We start from the raw sequence: 18,752 nt of genomic DNA on the forward strand, positions 1-18,752 counted from the left end.
AGAAAGGACAGATAGTCTGACTCTGTCTGGAAAGACAGGCTTTTTCAAGAAGGTGAAAATTGTATTCGGTCTTGAAAGTGAGTAGTTCACCTCATAGTCAAGGGGGAAGGGAGGGCATTGCGTTCCAAGCAGAGGAAAGAGCATATGCAAAGGCACAAACGAAGATAGGAGCATATTTGGGGGAATATGGTTCCCCAAATATGGATGGAGCCTGGGTTGCCTGGCAGGGAGTAGCGCAAGAAGCCAGTAAGGACCAGCCTAACTGTCAGATTGAAATGTTTGGGCATTACCTAAGGCCGTTAGTAGGAAATCACTAAGCAGAGGACATGATAAGATCTCTGCTTTTGGGCTTCCCTGGTGGCGCAGTGGTTGAGAGTCCGCCTGTTGATGCAGGGGACATGGGTTCGTGCCCCCATCCGGGAAGATCCCACATGCTGTGGAGCGGCTGGGCCCGTGAGCCATGGCCGCTGAGCCTGCACGTCCAGAGCCTGTGCTCCACAACTGGAGAGGCCACAACAGTGAGAGGCCCGCGTACCGCAAAAGAAAAAAAAAAAAAAAAAGATCTCTGCTTTTAAAGAGATAATGGGTGCAAATGGGAGAACCTGGAGGCACACCAGTGAGGAGGCAGGTAAAATAGACCAACAGAGAATGAAGAGGTCTGACCTTGAGAAGTGGCAGTAGCAAGAGAAAGATAACACTCCCTTTCCTGACCCTGAGTCCTAGAATTGGCTTTTTGAGTTGTTTCCCTAGGTGGGCCAGGTCCACAACTAGAGGTGGCAATTTGTTATGACAGGACCTGGGCTTCCAAAAGATAGCTCCCTCTTGGGACCAGTGACTTGAAGACATAGCCTTCCTCTGTGTGTTGAGGTGGGGGACAGAAGGACCGGAATCCTATTATGCAAAAAGGGAGGTCTAATGTGCACCAGCCATAAGTTCCATGATTCAAAAGACACACGACAACGGGACTTCCTTGGTGGTCCAGTAGTTAAGAATCCGCCTTCCAATGCAGGGGACGTGGGTTCGATCACTGGTCGGGGAACTATATCTTGCATGCTGCAACTAAGAAGTCCACATGCTGCAGCTAAGAAGCCCACATGCCCCAACTAAAGATCCCGCGTGCCGCAATTAAGGACCTGGCACAGCCAAAATAAATAAATATTAAAAAAAAAAAAAGATGTATGAACCTCAGAGCCTCAATTTCCTCATGTCTAAAAAGGGAGATCATATCCCTTTTTTTGTGTAACTCACACAGATCTATTCATTCGTTTGTTTATTCATTCAACAGTTATTCATGGAACACATACCACGTGCCAGATGCTGTGCTAGGTGCTGGAGATCAGTGATGAACACTATAGAACTGACTTGTGCCCTCAGAGAGATTGCAGTAAGGCTAAATGAAATAGCTCTGTCAACTATAAAGCACTGCACCGGTCTCATTATTTTTCCACTTTGTATCTCCCAATAAGATTGTAATCGGGTTTACTCTAGACTTCTTCATTTCCTTATCGCTATATCCTTGAGCAAGTCACTTCACCTTTCCAGATGACTCCTTATTCATATATCCGGCTCAGGGTCTATGGGTGGTTTTAACTACAAAAGGAAGGAATACCTTTCTGGAAGAAAAAGTTTCTACGGGAGGAGACCTCACTATAAAAAGGAAATAGCAGAAAAAGCTGAGAAATCCTAAGCACACTTAACTTTCTTTAGTAGGTATCCCTCCCAGTTTTTCTCCACCCACTCCTTTCATATTCCATCCTTATTCCCCGCCTTTAGTAGCTGCGGTCTCTTTAAATGCGGTCGTCGCTGTGAACTAGGCGGTGGGGCCGAAAGCGCGTTTCTTCCCGGGATTGTTAAGTTGTTTGTCCGTTTCGGGCTGCCGTCCTGCAGATCCGCCATATTGTCTGCTGAAGCTGCCGCTGAAGCTGCCGCCGAAGCTGCCGCCGCTGCCGCCGCCAAGTAAGAGCGAGCGGAGCCGCGATGGGTGAGTAAGGAAACCAGGCAATTGGGGACTCGGTCTGAGGCAGTGTCGGGGCTTGGAGTCTGGCGAGAGCCTGTCTGCAGTGTGCAGAGGATGTCTGAGGCTCCTCCAAATAGGGTTGAGGGGAGAAGCCAGGCCGGGAGCGCCGCTCAGGCCAGTTTGGGGCCAGGTTAGGGCCCAAGCGGGGAGCAGTCTTTGGGGGCTGGTTTCGGAAACACCTTGCCACTCCTGGAGCCCCCACGTGGTGGCCCTGGGCCGGACCCCACGCGTTCCCGGAGGTTAGAAAGGGGCTGACCCTCCGGTCTGGGCCGGGCTCCCGGTGGCAGGCCCGGGAGGCGTTTAAGGCAGCCCTCTCCGGCGTGTGTCTGACCGACGCGCCTCTTAACTGGATTCACTGGTTGCCCTGAACTCAGGGAAACCCTCCCTACGTCGCAGAGAGAGTTATTTGGCGAAGGGACGCCAGGCGAGCCAGCTCCAGGCCTGTAACCAGGGGCAGCCATGCCGAAGGCAGCCTGGGCCGCTGAAGGCCGGGAGAACTTACCGAGCCGAGGCGGAAATGGGGTGGTTCGGTTGGGTTCAGAGTGACAGCCTTCGTAGTGATAGAAAACCAGTGCCAAGATCTCGTAGTCATGTATAGGTCGGGGGCTTTAGGTTTCTGGGCCTGGCCCTGGTTAGGAGAAAAGGAGCGACCTGTTGCTCTTTCTAAAGGGACTCCAGGTAGCAAGGCCTGTGCTCAGAGAGAATACGATGGCGAAGTCTTTGGACTTAGGGACAGAACCATCAGTGGTACTTCTTCTCCAGCAATGAGAACTATTAAATTTGCTAAGCTCTTCCCGTATGCAGGCATTGCTCTGATTGCTTTACATGTCACGTTTTATTTAATATGCACAACCTATTTATTGAGATAGATACTGCTATTATCCCTATTTTACAGATAAGGAAACTGAGGCTTAGGGAGGTAAAGTAACTTACCCAAGGTCGCACAGTCAGTGGCTTAAACCAGGTTGATCGCTCCAGAGCCCTAGTTTATAGATGTTGTTCTTTATGGCCTGGCTCCCAAGTGATTGGGCTGGAAAAGGGGGAAAGAAAGCTTTTAATCCTAGGCAGAGTTGTAAAGGTGTTTTGTATTTTTGCTAGTGGGCCCACTTTGAAATCTTTAATCTGAAAGAAACTGGAAAACTGCAAAGTGAATTGCTAACCCCAACTATTGTGGGTGTGTTGGGGGTGGGGCTTGAGATTCTGGGATTGAGTTTTGTAAGAAACCTGATCCTGAGGAAACATAAATTACTCCCTTGAGCTGCAGGGCAATGACTTTAGAATCAGATCTGGCATTATAATCCTGCCTGCTACTTCGTAACTCTCATCCAGAGAAGTCACTTAAATGTCAGATGCAGTGATGCATGTGGAAAACATCCAGTACAGTCCACGATAAATGTTATTTTCTTCCTTTCTGAGCCTTCCTTTCCTCATCTCTAGAAAGAGGGGAGGGGGCAGGGTTATCGAGGTGTTTGAGAATTAAATAAGATACCACAGTGTTTGGAGACTAGTAAGGGCTCTATAAATATCAGAACAGATTCTTTTCCACCTTCAATAATGTTTTCAGTAATGTTTGTTCCTTTCCTTTAAGTACTCTGGTTTCCAGAATCCTCCATTAAGACTGATAGGCCTGTCCTTGTAGCTGCAACTTTATGTATCAATGAAAAATTTTAGGGGCTTTTATGTTATAGATTTTGTATTGGCCTTCAATTTCAGGAACACTGCTGCCTCAAAGGGAAGGGGCTAATATTTAGTTTATTAAGCCCAGTGAAATAAATTTGACAGTGATTTACTTAGTTTTTATAGATGGGGAAACTACCTCAGAGAACATAACACAGTTAGTTACAGCAAAGCCAGAAGTGAGATTCTTACCCATTTTGCTGCACATAAACCTCTAAGAAGACTTCAGGTGTGATTAAATTTAATCCTTTTCTGGTAAACTTTGAAATGAAAGTTCTTCAATAGAGCAACAGAACCTGACCAGGGTCCTGAAGGGGAGTTTTAGTCTAGAGTCAGGCAGCCTCCTCTCTTCTCTGCAACTCCATTTCAGGTACCTCCCCGCCACCCCCATCCCGCCTTGCACCTTGTCTTTCTGAACACCAGGCCATTGGGGTTTTTGTTTTGTGGGGTTTTTGTGTGTGGGTTGGTTATTTTTGTTTTTTTCTCTGATCCTTATACTACGGGGTGAAATACATCCTTACATTTAATCCTAACATCAAATCCGAGATAATTTGGGTTATCCCCATTTATAAATGAGTAAACAGGCTTTGAGAAGATTAGGTGATTAAGTCCAAGGCTGGTGATCTAGGCCCTAGGGCTGGGAACGCTAACATGGCCTGCGTCACACCTCCATGAATCTAGAACCTGCTGTGTTTCACTGCCTCTCAAGAGTACGCTCCTCGAGCTCTGGCCTATATCCTATACTATTTCTCCTGTGCCAAACTTCACTAGCCTTAACAGATCTTTGCAGTGATTTCATTGCTCTTAGGAACCCTGTGGGGTTGAGGCTTGCAGCTCTGGAAGTTACTTTTTCTAACCCTCCCTAGCAGAGACCGCAGCCTCTCAAGACTAAGTCTTGGCAGACACCGGTCGTTTTTATCGCTGTTCCTGCCATCCTGCTAACCAGGAATCTGGCAGCACCTTCCCAGCCCCAGGGGGTAGGTCTTGATTGATATAAACTAAACCAATCATTGTAATTCTATCTCCCTAGGCTGTGATTGATTTAAGTATGGGCATGTGATGCAGATTTTGGCTAATGAATATGAAAGGAAGCCTGGAGGACTTCTGAAAAGAGTTCCTTATTTGCCAAGTTTTATTCTGTTGTTTTTTTGCCACTTTATATTTTAACCCAGGTATCACCAAAGTGTGAGAGCTTCAAAGAGATGGAGAGATAGGAAAGCTATAATAATAGCGAACACTTACATAGAACTTGCTATGTGCTAGGCACTAAGTACTGTAATACTAATTCGTTTATTTCTCAGATTCTCACATTCTAGTTGAGAAAACTGAAGCACAGAGAGGTTCAGTAACTTAAGCAAAGTCACAGCTAGTAAATAGAGGAAATACTCAGGTAGTATGGTTCTAACCAAAATATAGGCTATTAAGGGCTGTGTTCTGCCTCTGGAAAGGAAAGATCCCTTTTCTGACTCTGAAATTGCCATTAGCAACGCTGGAATCATGAGGCAGAATTTAGAAATAAGAGCAGGCAGTTCTAAGGGTGAGGGTCGAGAAGACGGAAAGAATCTGATTTCTTCATGATGTTTTTGGAACTGTCCTGTCACTGGGCTCTAGGATACTAAAAGCTGCTTCTGGTTTGCTGCAAGTAACAAAACCTTTCTGATAATGCCTCCAGGTCAGGAAGTAATTTATCCCATTTCTTAGTTTCCCTCCAGCCTTGCCCACCCACCCCACAGTTCCTAACAGCAACTTAGAGAGCTACTAAACTGTGTCCCACAAGCATCAAACTCACTCCCCCTTCCTGGTGTACCTTTCCTACATTTTTGTTAATGGTGGGACCACTGGCCCAGACACTAGGGCATAAGATAGAAATCTTACCTATTTTTGGTTCCTTACTCTTTTCTTCCCTTCCTATATTGGCAGTTGTTGGATACTGTGATCCTGTTACTGATGTCTTCCCTAAATTGTTTTGTGTTGGTTATTCTCACAGCATAGTCCCACAAAGACTTAATTCTGTGGTCTTTAAAATTGCTAAGTCTCAGGCTCCTTGATGTGAAAATATGATAATACTATTTATTAATGTTGTTAGTGAAGTGTCAGTGAAGTACTAGGTGTCAGAAAATATTGTAAATTGTAAAGGTGTTGTTACTTCAGGAGCCTTCTAAATCTGTTCTATATAGCCTCCGCACCCTGACCAGTTCTGCTGCAGCAACGTTGCTAAAACACCCTTCTGGTCTTGTCACTCTTCTCCTTAGTTTAGGAACCTTCATGGACTTCTTTTTGTCTACAGGATAAAATCATAACCCATAGGGTATGGTATTCAAGGCCTTCCTATTGACTTTACTAGTCTTGTTCGATTTAATATTTATCCACGTATCCTACATTCTACTCAGACTACCTCCTTGGTATGTACTTCACCTTTCCTGGTAGAGAAAGTGACAAAAGCAATCCCTTCCCCACCCATCTTTTCCTATGAAAATCTTGGCCCTTTTACAAGATTTAGTTTAAATGCTACCTCCCTCAGGGACCTTTCCCAAATATGTGTGTTATGCCTTCCAAACTGGAAGTGAACTGTCCTTCTGAATTCTGTAGCACTTTGTTCTTGCCTTTCCTATAGCTCTTTTCATATTTTATCTTGTGTTACAGTTATTTCATTCTGTAATACAGTTAGAGCTTTGACCAATTGCTTAATCTCCAGAGATTGATTTTCCTCATCTCTTAAAACAGGGGTGATAGCATCTGCCTCATAGGAGTGTTAGGGTGATTAAATGAGCTAATGCTTGTAAAGTGTTTTAACGTGGTGTTTAGCACACAGTGAGTACTCAGTAAGTGATAACTAATTGCTATTAGTCATACAGTGAGCAAATAAAGTACTTAGTATGTGTCAGGCCCTGTGCTAAATATAAAAGATAAATCAATTTGTCTTTTAGGGGAAGGCAGAAACATATTATGAATACTTGTCAGAAACATTTTTAGGGATTAGGCAGGCAGGCACCTGTTATTTGTTAATTTCAGCAAATGTTTACTGAATGCCTACTGTGTGCCAGCTACTGTTCTAGGCCCTGGAAATACAGCAGTGAACAAAACAGACAAAAATATATATATATTTTTAGTGAAATCCTAGAGCTTAAATTCTAATGGGTAATCGAGTAAAATCAACCAAATGTAGACTGGCGGGCCAACTAGAGTCCCATGCAATCTGATGAGGTCCAGCCAGTTGTTGCCATGACAGAATGTAGGTCTAGTGTTGCCTTACTGCATAATTTCGCATCCCTTTCCACAATCCCTCTCCCCCTTGAGGTTGGAAATCTGAATTTTCATATGATTTCATAACAGATTAAAAATTTTTAGATGTTACAAGTTAACTTTTAAAATCTAAACACATTTTGGGAATTCCTTGGCAGTCCAGTGGTTAGGACTCTGCTTCCATTGCAGGGTGCCCGGGTTCGATCCCTGGTCGGGGAACTAAGATCCCGCAAGCCGTGAGGCAAGGCCAAAAAATATATACACCGTATTTATTATAAAAGGATGAAGACAAGTGTTTTTAAATTTATTTATTTTATTTATTTATTTTTGGCTGTGTTGGGTCCTCGTTGCTGTTTGCGGGCTTTCTCTAGTTGCGGCGAGCAGGGGCCACTCTTCATTGAGGTGCACAGGCTTCTCATTGTGGTGGCCTCTCTTGTTGCAGAGCACGGGCTCTAGGCACGCAGGCTTCAGTAGTTGTGACACGTGGGCTCAGTATTTGTGGCTCGCGAGCTCTAAGAGTACAGGCTCAGTAGTTGTGGTGCACGGGCTCAATTGCTCTGCGGCATGTGGGATCCTCCTGGACCAGGGCTCGAACCCGTGTCCCTTGCATTGACAGATGGACTCTTAACCACTGCGCCACCAGGGAAGCCCAAGACAAGTGTTTTTAAATGTCTTGCTGATCATGATAGCATTGTGTATTCAGTAAGTATTATTTTTAAGCATATTATACATTCAGAGTAAGGTGCATGAGAGAGTGTAAGTCCATATTTTAAATAATCTTCTAGATAATTTTAAATCTTTGGCTGACTTAGATCTGATTAGCTGGTCATTATGTTATTTTGTTTTGTTTTATTGTGATGTGGCAGGTGAAATTCTGGTACTTAGGAGCTTTTACTTCCAGAGACATCAGCTCTGCTGTTTCTTTGTTCCTCTTCCTGCATTATTAACATTATCTTCCATTCATTTTCTTTTTTGTTTTTGTTTTTTTTTTTGCGGTACGCGGGCCTCTCACTGTTGTGGCCTCTCCCGTTGCAGAGCACAGGCTCCGGACACGCAGGCTCAGCGGCCATGTCTCACGGGCCTAGCCGCTCCGCGACATGTGGGATTTTCCCGGACCCGGGCACGAACCCGTGTCCCCTGCACTGGCAGCGGACTCCTAACCACTGCGCCACCAGGGAAGCCCCATTTTCTTTTTTTAAATTTATTTATTTATTTTTGGTTGCGTTGGGTCTTCGTGGCTGTGTGCGGGCTTTCTCTAGTTGCAGTGAGTGGGGGCTACTACTTGTTGCAGTGCGCGGGCTTCTCATTGCAGTGGTTTCTCTTGTTGTGGAGCACGGGCTCTAGGTGCGCAGGCTTCAGTAGTTACAGCATGTGGGCTCAGTAATCGTGGCTCGCAGGCTCTAGAGCACAGGCTCAGTATTTGTGGCGCACAGGCTTAGTTGCTCCACGGCATGTGGAATCTTCCTGGACCAGGGCTCGAACCCATGTCCCTGCATTGGCAGGCGGATTCTTAACCACTGCACCACCAGGGAAGCCCCGATTCAGTTTCTTGGTAGGACTCTAAGCTGTTTATTTATTTTGTGAATGTTAATTTAGTTAAAAGTAGCTATCTTGTAAATCCACTTAACTAGGCACACAAACTACAGTGTCATGCAGTATGATAAATGTGAATGAACTAGTGTCTTCACCTGATTGGTATAACTCCCAGTCTTCCTTCAGGAAAACTTGGCCACCTGACCAACAGATAAAAGTTGCCAGTATTAATAGGCTAATGCATAATAAAGGTAAGCTTTACTTATATATATGTAACATTCGTATATATTATTTTTATATATATGTAACATTTGTATATGTTATTTATATACATATATATGTGTGTTAGTTACAACATATGTGTATGTTTTTCTTCCTATGTCCCAGTTGATTTTGTGTCGCATACCATTATAAAATGATAAATATTTTGAGTGGAGCAGTCCGCATTACTATGGATTTATATAATAAGGGGGTCCACCCCGCCATAGGGGGATCAGGGAAGGCCTTTAAGCTAATGAGAGCTGATCTATGGATAGTTGTCAGTGGCAGGGTGAAATGATTATTTCACAAGCAAAAGATTGGTAGGCTAGGTGGGTTGGTAGCATAGGGGGAATGATATTTGGACCTTATCCTGATAACAGTGAAATGCCATTGAAAGGTTTTAATCTCAGAAGTGACGTGATCAAATTAATTTATTTATATTGCTTGACTGCTCTGGGGAGAATGAATTAGACTGCGATAACATTCCAACCAGGAGGTTCTTGAAGTAGTTGGTTCTTAAGTAGTGTGGTAGTCCTAGCAAGAGATGTTGATGGAGATTGAGGTAGTAACAGTGGAGAATAAGATTTAGGAATTTGAATTAGCAGGGCTTGGTTATTGGTTTCATCTGGAGGCTGAAAGTGGTTGGGGCAGGGTGGAATTAAGCATGACTCCTAGGCCTCTTGCCTTGAGCAGCAGAGTGGATAGTGATGCTTTTAACTGAGTTGAGTTTAAATTTGGACACTTTTGAGGTATCTCTGTGACCTCCAAGGGAAGCTGTCCAAAAAACAACTGGATAGAGAAGTCTGGGGCTCAAGCGTGGGGTCTGGGGATGGAGATAGAGGATTCATCATCTGTTTATATATGGTAACTAAGACCATGGGAATCACTGATAGTGCCTATGAAAAATGTATATCATGGGAGATGGGCTGAAAAGAGAACCTCAAGTTTCATTAGCTTTAATGTGCAGGAAGAAGGGGATCAGCAGCCACAATTTGAAGAAAACAAGTAGTGATTGATGTCTCATAAACCAACGGAAAAGAGTATTTCAAGAAGGATATGGCTATCAAGATTGAGTGCTGCCAAGAGGACGAGAAAAATGACTGAAAAGGTCTATTGAATTTAGCATTTTGCACTTGATCAGTGTCTTTTACGAAAACAGTTTTGATAGCATGGAAGCAGATTGGAGTGGGCTAAGAAATAAGAGAGGAGAGACAAACTGTTTCAAGAAGTTTGGAATAAAGAGAAAAGGAACAGGTTAATGAGGCTCTTATAAAGTCTAGGCAAGAGATCATGAAGATTTGAGTTAGGGTAATGGCAGTAGGAATGGAGAAGAAGAGACAGAGACAGTCCAGAAATAGGAAATAAAGCTGACCATTACTAGTGATTGGATATGGGGATAAGGGGAAAAGAGTTGTCAAGGGTGACTCCCAAGTTTCTGACTTGAAAAGCTGAGAAGATACTGGTACAGTTCCCTAATCCCTTATATCATTGTTTCCTCAACCTTTCCATTCATTATCACCTTCCTAAGAAGCCTTTTTAGACATCTTTTTTCCCTAATGCATCCCTCCCATGAAATTTTAACATGCAGATATACTCTATATCTTTTTACGTACAGTAAGTATGTCTGTGCTTTATACATAAAATGAGTAAGCATAAAGCTTGCTTTTTATTCAATGCAAGGTTAAGAGTGACTAAACAAGATTTTTAGGTTAAAAGTTAAAAAGCTATTTACATTTAACTAAGTTTTATAGCTGTATTTGCTGAGTAACTTTTATTTACTTATATAAGTTGTAATGTATCAAATTGCATATGCAAATTAGTATTTATAAATACAGAAACAGTGTAATCAGATTTTTAAAAATCATTTAAAGTTGTTCATTTTCCAGCAAAAACAAAACAATAGAGAAAAATCAGTTTCTTAACATTATTTTTAGTAAACTTTTTAACTTTTGCTGATATGAGAAAATAACTTTTAACTAGCTGCTAGATAGTCGTTCAGATATTGTTAACATTTTTCTTTTTAGCACTTGGCATAATTAATTGGGACACATTTTAATTTGTAGAATTAAATAATAAAATGTAAATTTTTAATTTAATTATCAAAACCCATGTCACACACAGAAGCACTGAGGATCAAACATAAATAACATCCACAGGGCAAAACAGGCATGCTCAGGCCACCTCTTGTCATATGACTTCAAGATTCAGCCATCAGTCAAGAGAAAGTCCCCCAGTCATAGCTGTCTGTTTGCCATAGCTTTGTAGTATAGTTCTTGCATACTTTTTGTCTGCCTTTTATGAAGTGAGTGTCAATGCTGCTTATGTAATACTCAAGAAAATCCAGCAAGAAAAATTAGATACTAGGGAATAAGTCTTTATTTGTAAGGTTGAGCTTTGGAGGGCCACATACCATTGTAATATCTAAGTTCTCCCCCTCCCCCATGAACCAGCTTCACCCTTTTGAGTGCATAACACCTCCAGCAGGGTCTGGGATAGAGCCCTGTATAGTCAAATAATATTAATATTTTCAGGCAAATCATTTGAATATTAATTGAGTGGGATTAATAAGGGCTATAAATAGTCTCATGTTAATTTTGTTCAGGTTTTGTTGCTAAATGTATTTTGTGTTATATATACTAAAAACCTTCTTATTTTCAGAGCTCTTTTGATTTCAGAATTCCAGATATGGGATTGTGGATAATGAAATGTATAAGGAATGTATGAGGAGCAGGTTTATGGAGATGAGGACTTAAAAAGAAATTTTTTTTAAGCATTTGAGGTGCTTATGGAACATGGATAGAAGGAACCCCTTGAGTATTAGATATGCACTGCAGATGTAGATTTGAAAGTCATCAGCTTTTAAATCTTCCAAAGAAGCAATAATTGTAATGAGACGTGGTTAGAATTGCTTATCTTGGGGTGAGGTAAATGGTAGAGAATAGGCCCTTTCTGAAAACTCTGGCTTGGGACTTCCCTGGCGGTCCAGTGATTAAGACTCCATGTTTCCACTGCAGGGGGCACAGGTTTGATCCCTGTTTGGGGAACCAGGATCCTGCATGCCACACGGCGTGGCCTAAAAAAACAAAACAAAACAAAAAACTCTGGCTTATTGGTTCTTACAGCCTAGCTTTGGAGGGAATGAAGATGGAATAGAAGGATAAAGGTTAAGAGAAGGGAGCTACAGTGTTAGGAGAATGGAAGAGGAAAAACCACCTGCTAATGGAGAGCAAGAAAATATAGTCGTCCTCTTTGACTCTGACTTCTGGGAAATTGCCCTCATGGGGAATTGAAGCCTTTCAAAGTAGGGCTGAGAAGAAAAAGGAAATACCATTGATTCAGCATTTAGACCCTAGACACTTTCACGTTACCTCATCAATCATACTGGGCTATAAAGTTTATTATTCTCATTTTATAGGTAATGGAAGCAGAGACTCAAAATAGTGGGTAATTTGCCCATGGTTATTCAGTTGGGATTGGAACCAGCTCACCTGACTCTCAAATCAGTGCTCTTTCTCACTACATCATATTGGAAGGAGCTGACAAGGTTTGAGGGGCAGCACTGAGTGTCTGTCCATAGCATGTCTAATGAGGACAGAGAGGGTTCCCTTTGTGTGGCCTCTCAGTCTGGCTCTTCTTCCCCATATTGTCCTGGGCTCCTCAGAAGATTGCATCCCAAATCTAGCTCCTCCTTTTTGAATTAATATGTACAGGTTAGAGAAATCCTGCTTTTATTTTGTTACAAGGGCTGTTAGAAAAACCCTTTCTCCTATTACCAAAGGTTGAAATGAAGAGCCAGTCAGAGAGATTTGTGTAATGCACCTACAGGCCATGCAGAACCCTCCTTGTCTGAAGACTGGGGATGGAGGGGCGGAGTGCTGCAGAATAGGGGCCAGCAGTTCACTGTTACATCCCAAAGACATTTTGCTTGTGGGCCTTTGTATTTATACCTCTCTAACCAAACTGATCTTGTCCCTCAAACCAACCGTGGGCTTTCTGATCTCTAAATCTTTGCTCCTGGTAAACTGCTGTCCCTCCCTACGCCATTACCTTTAGAAATATTAACCATCTAGCCTTCAAAGACCACTTCAGAACTCACCACACAGTAAAAATAGTTCTCACTTCCACTCTCTGACATCACTGCACACTTAGATTCATTATGTTTTTTGTTCTTTTTTTTTTTTTTTTTTTTTTTTTTGCAGTACGCGGGCCTCTCACTGTTGTGGCCTCTCCCGTTGCGGAGCACAGGCTCCGGACGCGCAGGCTTAGTGGCCATGGCTCACAAGCCCAGCCGCTCCGTGTGGCATGTGGGATCTTCCTAAACCGGAGCACGAACCCGTGTCCCCTGCATCGGCAGGATGACTCTCAACCACTGCGCCACCAGGAAAGCCCTGTTTTTTGTTCTTGATGCTGTGAGACTAAACTAGGTTGTAAAGCTTCCTGAAGGCAGAAGCTTCTGCACAGTGCCTGGCACATACATTTTATTAAATGAATAATAAATCACTTGTCTATTTGAGTCAGTTTGGAGATAACCATTTGGATTTCTCTTTTCACCTTGATTCCTTGAGCAGTGTGAGTGCTTGGGAGATATTCAGTGAATGTTTTTGCATTGACTGAAATGGAAGGTAAGCGCTTTGGTTTTCCTACTTTAAGTAATTCATTTTAGTTCCTTGTAGCACCTAGTGATAGTGGCAATGGGGTGTCGCTAGGAAGGTAAGAGCCTCCAGATTCTGCACAGTCTACAAGGGATGTTTGGAATTTTTCTTTTGGAGAAATTGGACTGTAGCTATCCTGGGCCTCTCCTATGTCTCTCACCACCCCTTACTTCCCCATTCCTAGGTCTGAGCATTGCATTTATATATAGATTCAAGGGCCAAAAGGACTAGTAAATCCTAGGAGAGAATTAGGATTAGAGAAGTTGGACTATCAGCTATCTGGTTGATGCAGTATCTCAGTGTGTCATGCTTCACTTAGGCCTTGAGCTTTGAATATATAGTTGTGTGTACAGAAGATTGTTTTTCCCACATGATCTTTTAGCCAGACCTCCTGATTTATAGATTCAGCTTTGTTTCCTGGAGTGATCATTCTTCAGCCCATTCTTGTGAGGATCTGCCAGAATATGAGGAGCCTTATTATGGCCCCATTATGGACTAATCCAGTTGTCCATAGAGAAGTCTCTCCCATTGTCTTGGTTATTGACAGTTCTGACAGGCTTACAGATAACAAACACCCTGAGAACCTCATGCCGTCAGAACTGTTCCATACTGTTTCCTTGTTTGCAGTATTTCTTGGTCATAAAAAGCTCTGAGAGAAATTCCAGAAGTTTGAAAAACTATTACCAAACCTAATTCTACCTTACTAGCACAGCATTTTACTATTTACAAAGTGCTTTCATGTGTATTCTCATTTGATCTTCACTGTAACTCTGAGGTAGACAGGGCAAGGGTAACAAAATTGAGATACAGATAAGTGACACTCAAGGCTGTACACTTGTTAAGTAGCAGACCAGAAATCAGATTGTCTGGCTTTGTAGCTCCTTTCACTAATACCACACTATTCAGGTGTGCCTGTTGATATTCTATCCAGCACAGTGCCTTCACTCAGCCTAAGTATTTCTTTTCTTTCTTTAAAAATTTATTTATTTATTTATTTCTGGCTGTGTTGGGTCTTCGTTGTTGCGCACGGGCTTTCTCTAGTTGCAGCGAGTGGGGGCTACTCTTCATTGCGCTGGCTTCTCTTGTTGCAGAGCACAGACTCTAGGCGCGTGGGCTTCAGTAGTTGTGGCATGCGGGCTCAGTAGTTGTGGCTCGCGGACTCTAGAGCGCAGGCTCAGGAGTCTTGGCACACGGGCTTAGTTGCTCTGCGACATGTGGGATTGAATCCGTGTCCCCTGCATTGGCAGGCGGATTCTTAACCACTGCGCCACCAGGGAAGTCCCAATGTTAAACTCTTTTTTTTTTTTTTTTTTTTTTTTTTTGCGGTATGCAGGTCTCTCACTGCTGTGGCCTCTCCCGTTGCAGAGCACAGGCTCCGGACGCGCAGGCTCAGCGGCCATGGCTCATGGGCCCAGCCGCTCCGCGGCATGTGGGATCTTCCCGGACCGGGGCACGAACCCGCGTCCCCTGCATCGGCAGGTGGACTCTCAACCACTGCGCCACCAGGGAAGCCCCCAATGTTAAACTTTTTAAAAAGATTTTCAAACCCTACACCAGAACAGGGAGGATTAACTCAAATGGTTGTTTTTGGTTTTCCTTTGAAGTGGCAAATAGCCTTCAAATGACTACCTAACCACTGCCAGTCCCTACAAAATTCTACTTCCATTCATATCTGTGTTGATACCTTTTTATTCATTCATTCATTCATTCATTCATTTAGGCTGTGCCTGGTCATAGTTGCGGCACGCGGGATCTTAGTTGCAGCATGCGGACTCTTAGTTGCAGCATGCGGGATATAGTTCCCCGACCAGGGATCGAACTCAGGCCCCCTGCATTGGGAGTACAGAGTCTTATCCACTGTATCACCAGGGAAGTCCCTGTGTTGGTATCTTCTGATATTTGTATTCCCTATTCTTTTTTTTTTTTTTTTTTTTTGTGGTACGCGGGCCTCTCACTGCTGTGGCCTCTCCGTTGCGGAGCACAGGCTCCGGACGCGCAGGCTCAGCGGCCATGGCTCACGGGCCCAGCTGCTCCGTGGCATGTGGGATCTTCCCGGACCGGGGCACGAACCCATGTCCCCTGCATCGGCAGACGGACTCTCAACCACCGCGCCACCAGGGAAGCCCTGTATTCCCTATTCTTGGCAAGAACTGGACCACATGTCATTGACAGATTGAGTCAGGCAGTGGTTAGGGTGGTAGAATCCAAGAAGAAACATTGACACACTTCTTCCAAGAAATAACAAAGGAGACCCCTGTGGCTAGTATGCTGTTGAGCAGAGTATATGTAATAGAGAGAGCTTTGGCTTTAGTCAGAAGGATCTGGATTAGAGTCTTCAAAGATCTGGATTAGAGTCTTCCACTTAGTAGCTGGGTCCTTCTGCAAGTTATGCATCAGTTTTCTCACCTCTAAAATGGGCGTTCTAGGGACTTCCCTGGTGGTGCAGTAGTTAAGAGTCCGCCTGCCAGTGCAGGGGACACGGGTTCGGGCCCTGGTCCGGGAAGATCCCCCATGCTGCAGAGCATTTAAGCCCGTGCGCCACAACGACTGAGCCCACGTGCCTAGAACCTGTGCTCTGCAACTAAGAGAAGCCACCGCAGTGAGAAGTCCGTGCACCGCAATGAAGAGTAGCCCCCACTCACCGCAACTAGAGAAAGCCCACGTGCAGCAACAAAGACCCAGTGCAGCCATAAACAAATGAATATTTACAAAAAGAATTTATAAAAAATAAATAAAATGGGGATTCTGTATGAGCTTAGACTTAAAAGCTAAGCAAATTGTTTCTAAATCATTACCAATCAAATTTGAATTTTCCCTGGGAACATACCCTCTGCAGAGATTAGAGATTGACTTTGGCATTTTTGTTTTGTTTTGGTTTTTTTAGGCTGCACCCTGTGGCATGCAGGATCTTAGTTCCCCAACCAGGGATCAAACCAGTGCCCCCTGCTTTGGGAGTGTGGAGTCTTAACCACTGGACCACCAGGGAAGTCCCTGACTTTGGCATTTTTTTTTTTTTTTTTTGCTGTATGCGGGCCTCTCACTGTTGTGGCCTCTCCCGTTGCGGAGCACAGGCTCTGGACGCGCAGGCCCAGCGGCCATGGCTCACGGGCCTAGCCGCTCCGCGGCATGTGGGATCTTCCCAGACCGGGGTACGAACCCGTGTCCCCTGCATCGGCAGGCGGACTCTCAACCATTGCGCCACCAGGGAAGCCCGTGACTTTGGCATTTTTGAAAGAGCTTTCAAAAGGCTTTTAGTCTGGATTTAGTAGATGAAAACTTTCTACCACGGTCAGAGACTTTGGAAAGCATTCTGGACTGGACTTGAGAAGACTGCTTCTTTTCACATCTAGCAGCAAGGACACAGATGTGTGATTTTTTTGGCAGGAGCATCATGATCCTTGCCTGCCTTGGTGCCTGATGGAGGTGTCCTAGCAGGACATGGAAATAAGTAACTTGACACAGGAAAGGAACTTATATATCACAGGAGTTTGTTAGTTTAGTAGATTGGTTCTATCATAAAAACTTTGAAGGCATCTCAATTAATGTTAAATTCATTAAGAAAGGACTTGTGTGAATCACTGGTTTATTTTGATTATCCTAATGTACTATTGATATATATATTGCCTAAAAAGAATAAGTATGCATATGCAGAAAAATGAAGTTGGACTCCTGCCTTACATCATATATAAAAATTAACTTAGGGCCTTCCCTGGTGGTCCAGTGGTTAAGACTCCTTGCTTCCACTGCAGGGGGTGTGGGTTCGATCCCTGGTTGGGGAAGTTCTGCATGCCGCGCGGTACAACCAAAAAATAAATTAAATAAAACAGTAAAAATAAAATAAAATAAATTAACTTAGATCAGAAACTTAAATGTAAAGAGCTAAAACTATAAAACCCATTTAAGAAAACAGGAGTAAATCATCATGACCTTGGATTAGACAACAGTTTCTTAGACATGACACTGAAAGCACAAGCAGTCTCCCACCCCCCCAAAAAAGATAAATTGGACTTAGTGAAAATTTAAAACTTTTGTGCTTCAAAGGACACCATCATGGATATTGAGAATTATGTAAGAGCTCAATCATATTGCTTTATTTTGGCTGACAGGTAGCTGACATGTCAAAATGCAAGTCAGTTTCAATAATTAAATGACTCTTGGGTTCTGCTGATCTGCATTCATCTTTCCCCATTTTCTATGCATATGTGTATATTCCTTTTCCAGATTTTTGGGTTTGGTATTTTTATTTTGTTGAATTTATTGTAAACCACTTCAGATCTTTTGGAAAACTGAAGTTTAAAAATGTTGAATAGAACATTTGAGAGCATGTGTGTGCTGCGCACTGTGCTACACATTCTTGCTCTCAAAGAGTTAATGATCTAGAAGTGAGGTGATGAGTTGTGAACTAAAACATGGCCATTGGAGGTTGTCAGTGGGAACCAGTTTGTAGTAACAGGTAAACAAAGATAAACACAGATAAAGTTGGACACCAAAGTGATAAGGACAGATTTTAATCAGTAATATACCATTGTAATAGGGAAAAGTGTGAACTGATTTCAACTTTGTGCAGAGGTAACTGGGTGTTTTAAAGGAAGGATGAGGGAATGGAGGTGGGGGTGAGAGAGAGCTCAGTAAAGTCAGGGAAATGAAAAATTACAAAATGCAAGGAAGGGGGAGGTGGTCCACATGAGACCCAACTGGGTTTGCTACTGGGGCTTATTGAAGGTAGTCTCCTACCCTCCCACAGAACCTGGGAAACAGGAACCCTATATTCAGGTGTTGGCTGAAACAGTAAATTCATTTGGCAGCCTTGAGATTCTCTCAGGCAGGCACTTTAAGGGGGGCTAGGGTCATCTAGTGATGTGACCTTGAGCTGTTAGAAACTATGTTAGTGTTTTTTGTTCAAATCTTGATGGACCAAGGTTGAACCTAGTTGAGAAAGGGCTCAGAGGAGCCTGGATAGAGTTTGGTTAAGGAGGTTAAGGAGAGAATCTTTGGTACAGGTGAAGATCAGTTTGCCAGCCTGTTGTCTTTGGGGAATAGAAAGTTCATGGCTGACTCTAAGACCAGATGAATGGTAATGGCATTAACTCCTAACTAGGGAACCTAGGAGAAGAAACTGGTTTAAGGAGAGAGAAAGTGAGGTGGAGATAGCCAGTATGCATTTGGAAATACACACAGGCAAAGGTTGTGACAACAGAGATTTGGTACTTAGTGTAAAAGTGGAGGTTGAAGCTAAGGGAGGTCACTTGGGAAAGGGGGCTGCTTCTGCTGAGGACCAAAAGTAGAATTTTGATACACACTGACATTGAGAGATTGGTGTTGGGAGAGGAACACAGTATAAACCCTGAGAAGGAGTGGTTAGAAAGGTG

At 43.4% G+C, this 18,752-nt stretch overlaps 1 protein-coding gene across 2 annotated transcripts in view; it reads left to right on the top strand.

Moving 5' to 3' along the window:
- The first annotated feature begins 1,809 nt into the window (after positions 1-1,809).
- KPNA6 (karyopherin subunit alpha 6) overlaps positions 1,810-18,752 on the top strand; it is a 51,691-nt gene continuing 34,748 nt past the window's right edge. The window contains exon 1 of one of the 2 annotated variants that reach the window (XM_067725260.1): positions 1,810-1,981. In XM_067725260.1, coding sequence (XP_067581361.1) covers positions 1,978-1,981 — 4 coding nt within the window. In that variant the 5' untranslated portion in view covers positions 1,810-1,977. Of the gene's footprint in view, positions 1,982-8,693; positions 8,722-18,752 lie in introns of those variants that run through there. The other variant, XM_067725259.1, reaches the window with a different exon arrangement.

Source organism: Pseudorca crassidens, chromosome 2 (genome assembly GCF_039906515.1).
Source record: "Pseudorca crassidens isolate mPseCra1 chromosome 2, mPseCra1.hap1, whole genome shotgun sequence".
NCBI classification, from domain to species: Eukaryota; Metazoa; Chordata; class Mammalia; order Artiodactyla; family Delphinidae; genus Pseudorca; species Pseudorca crassidens.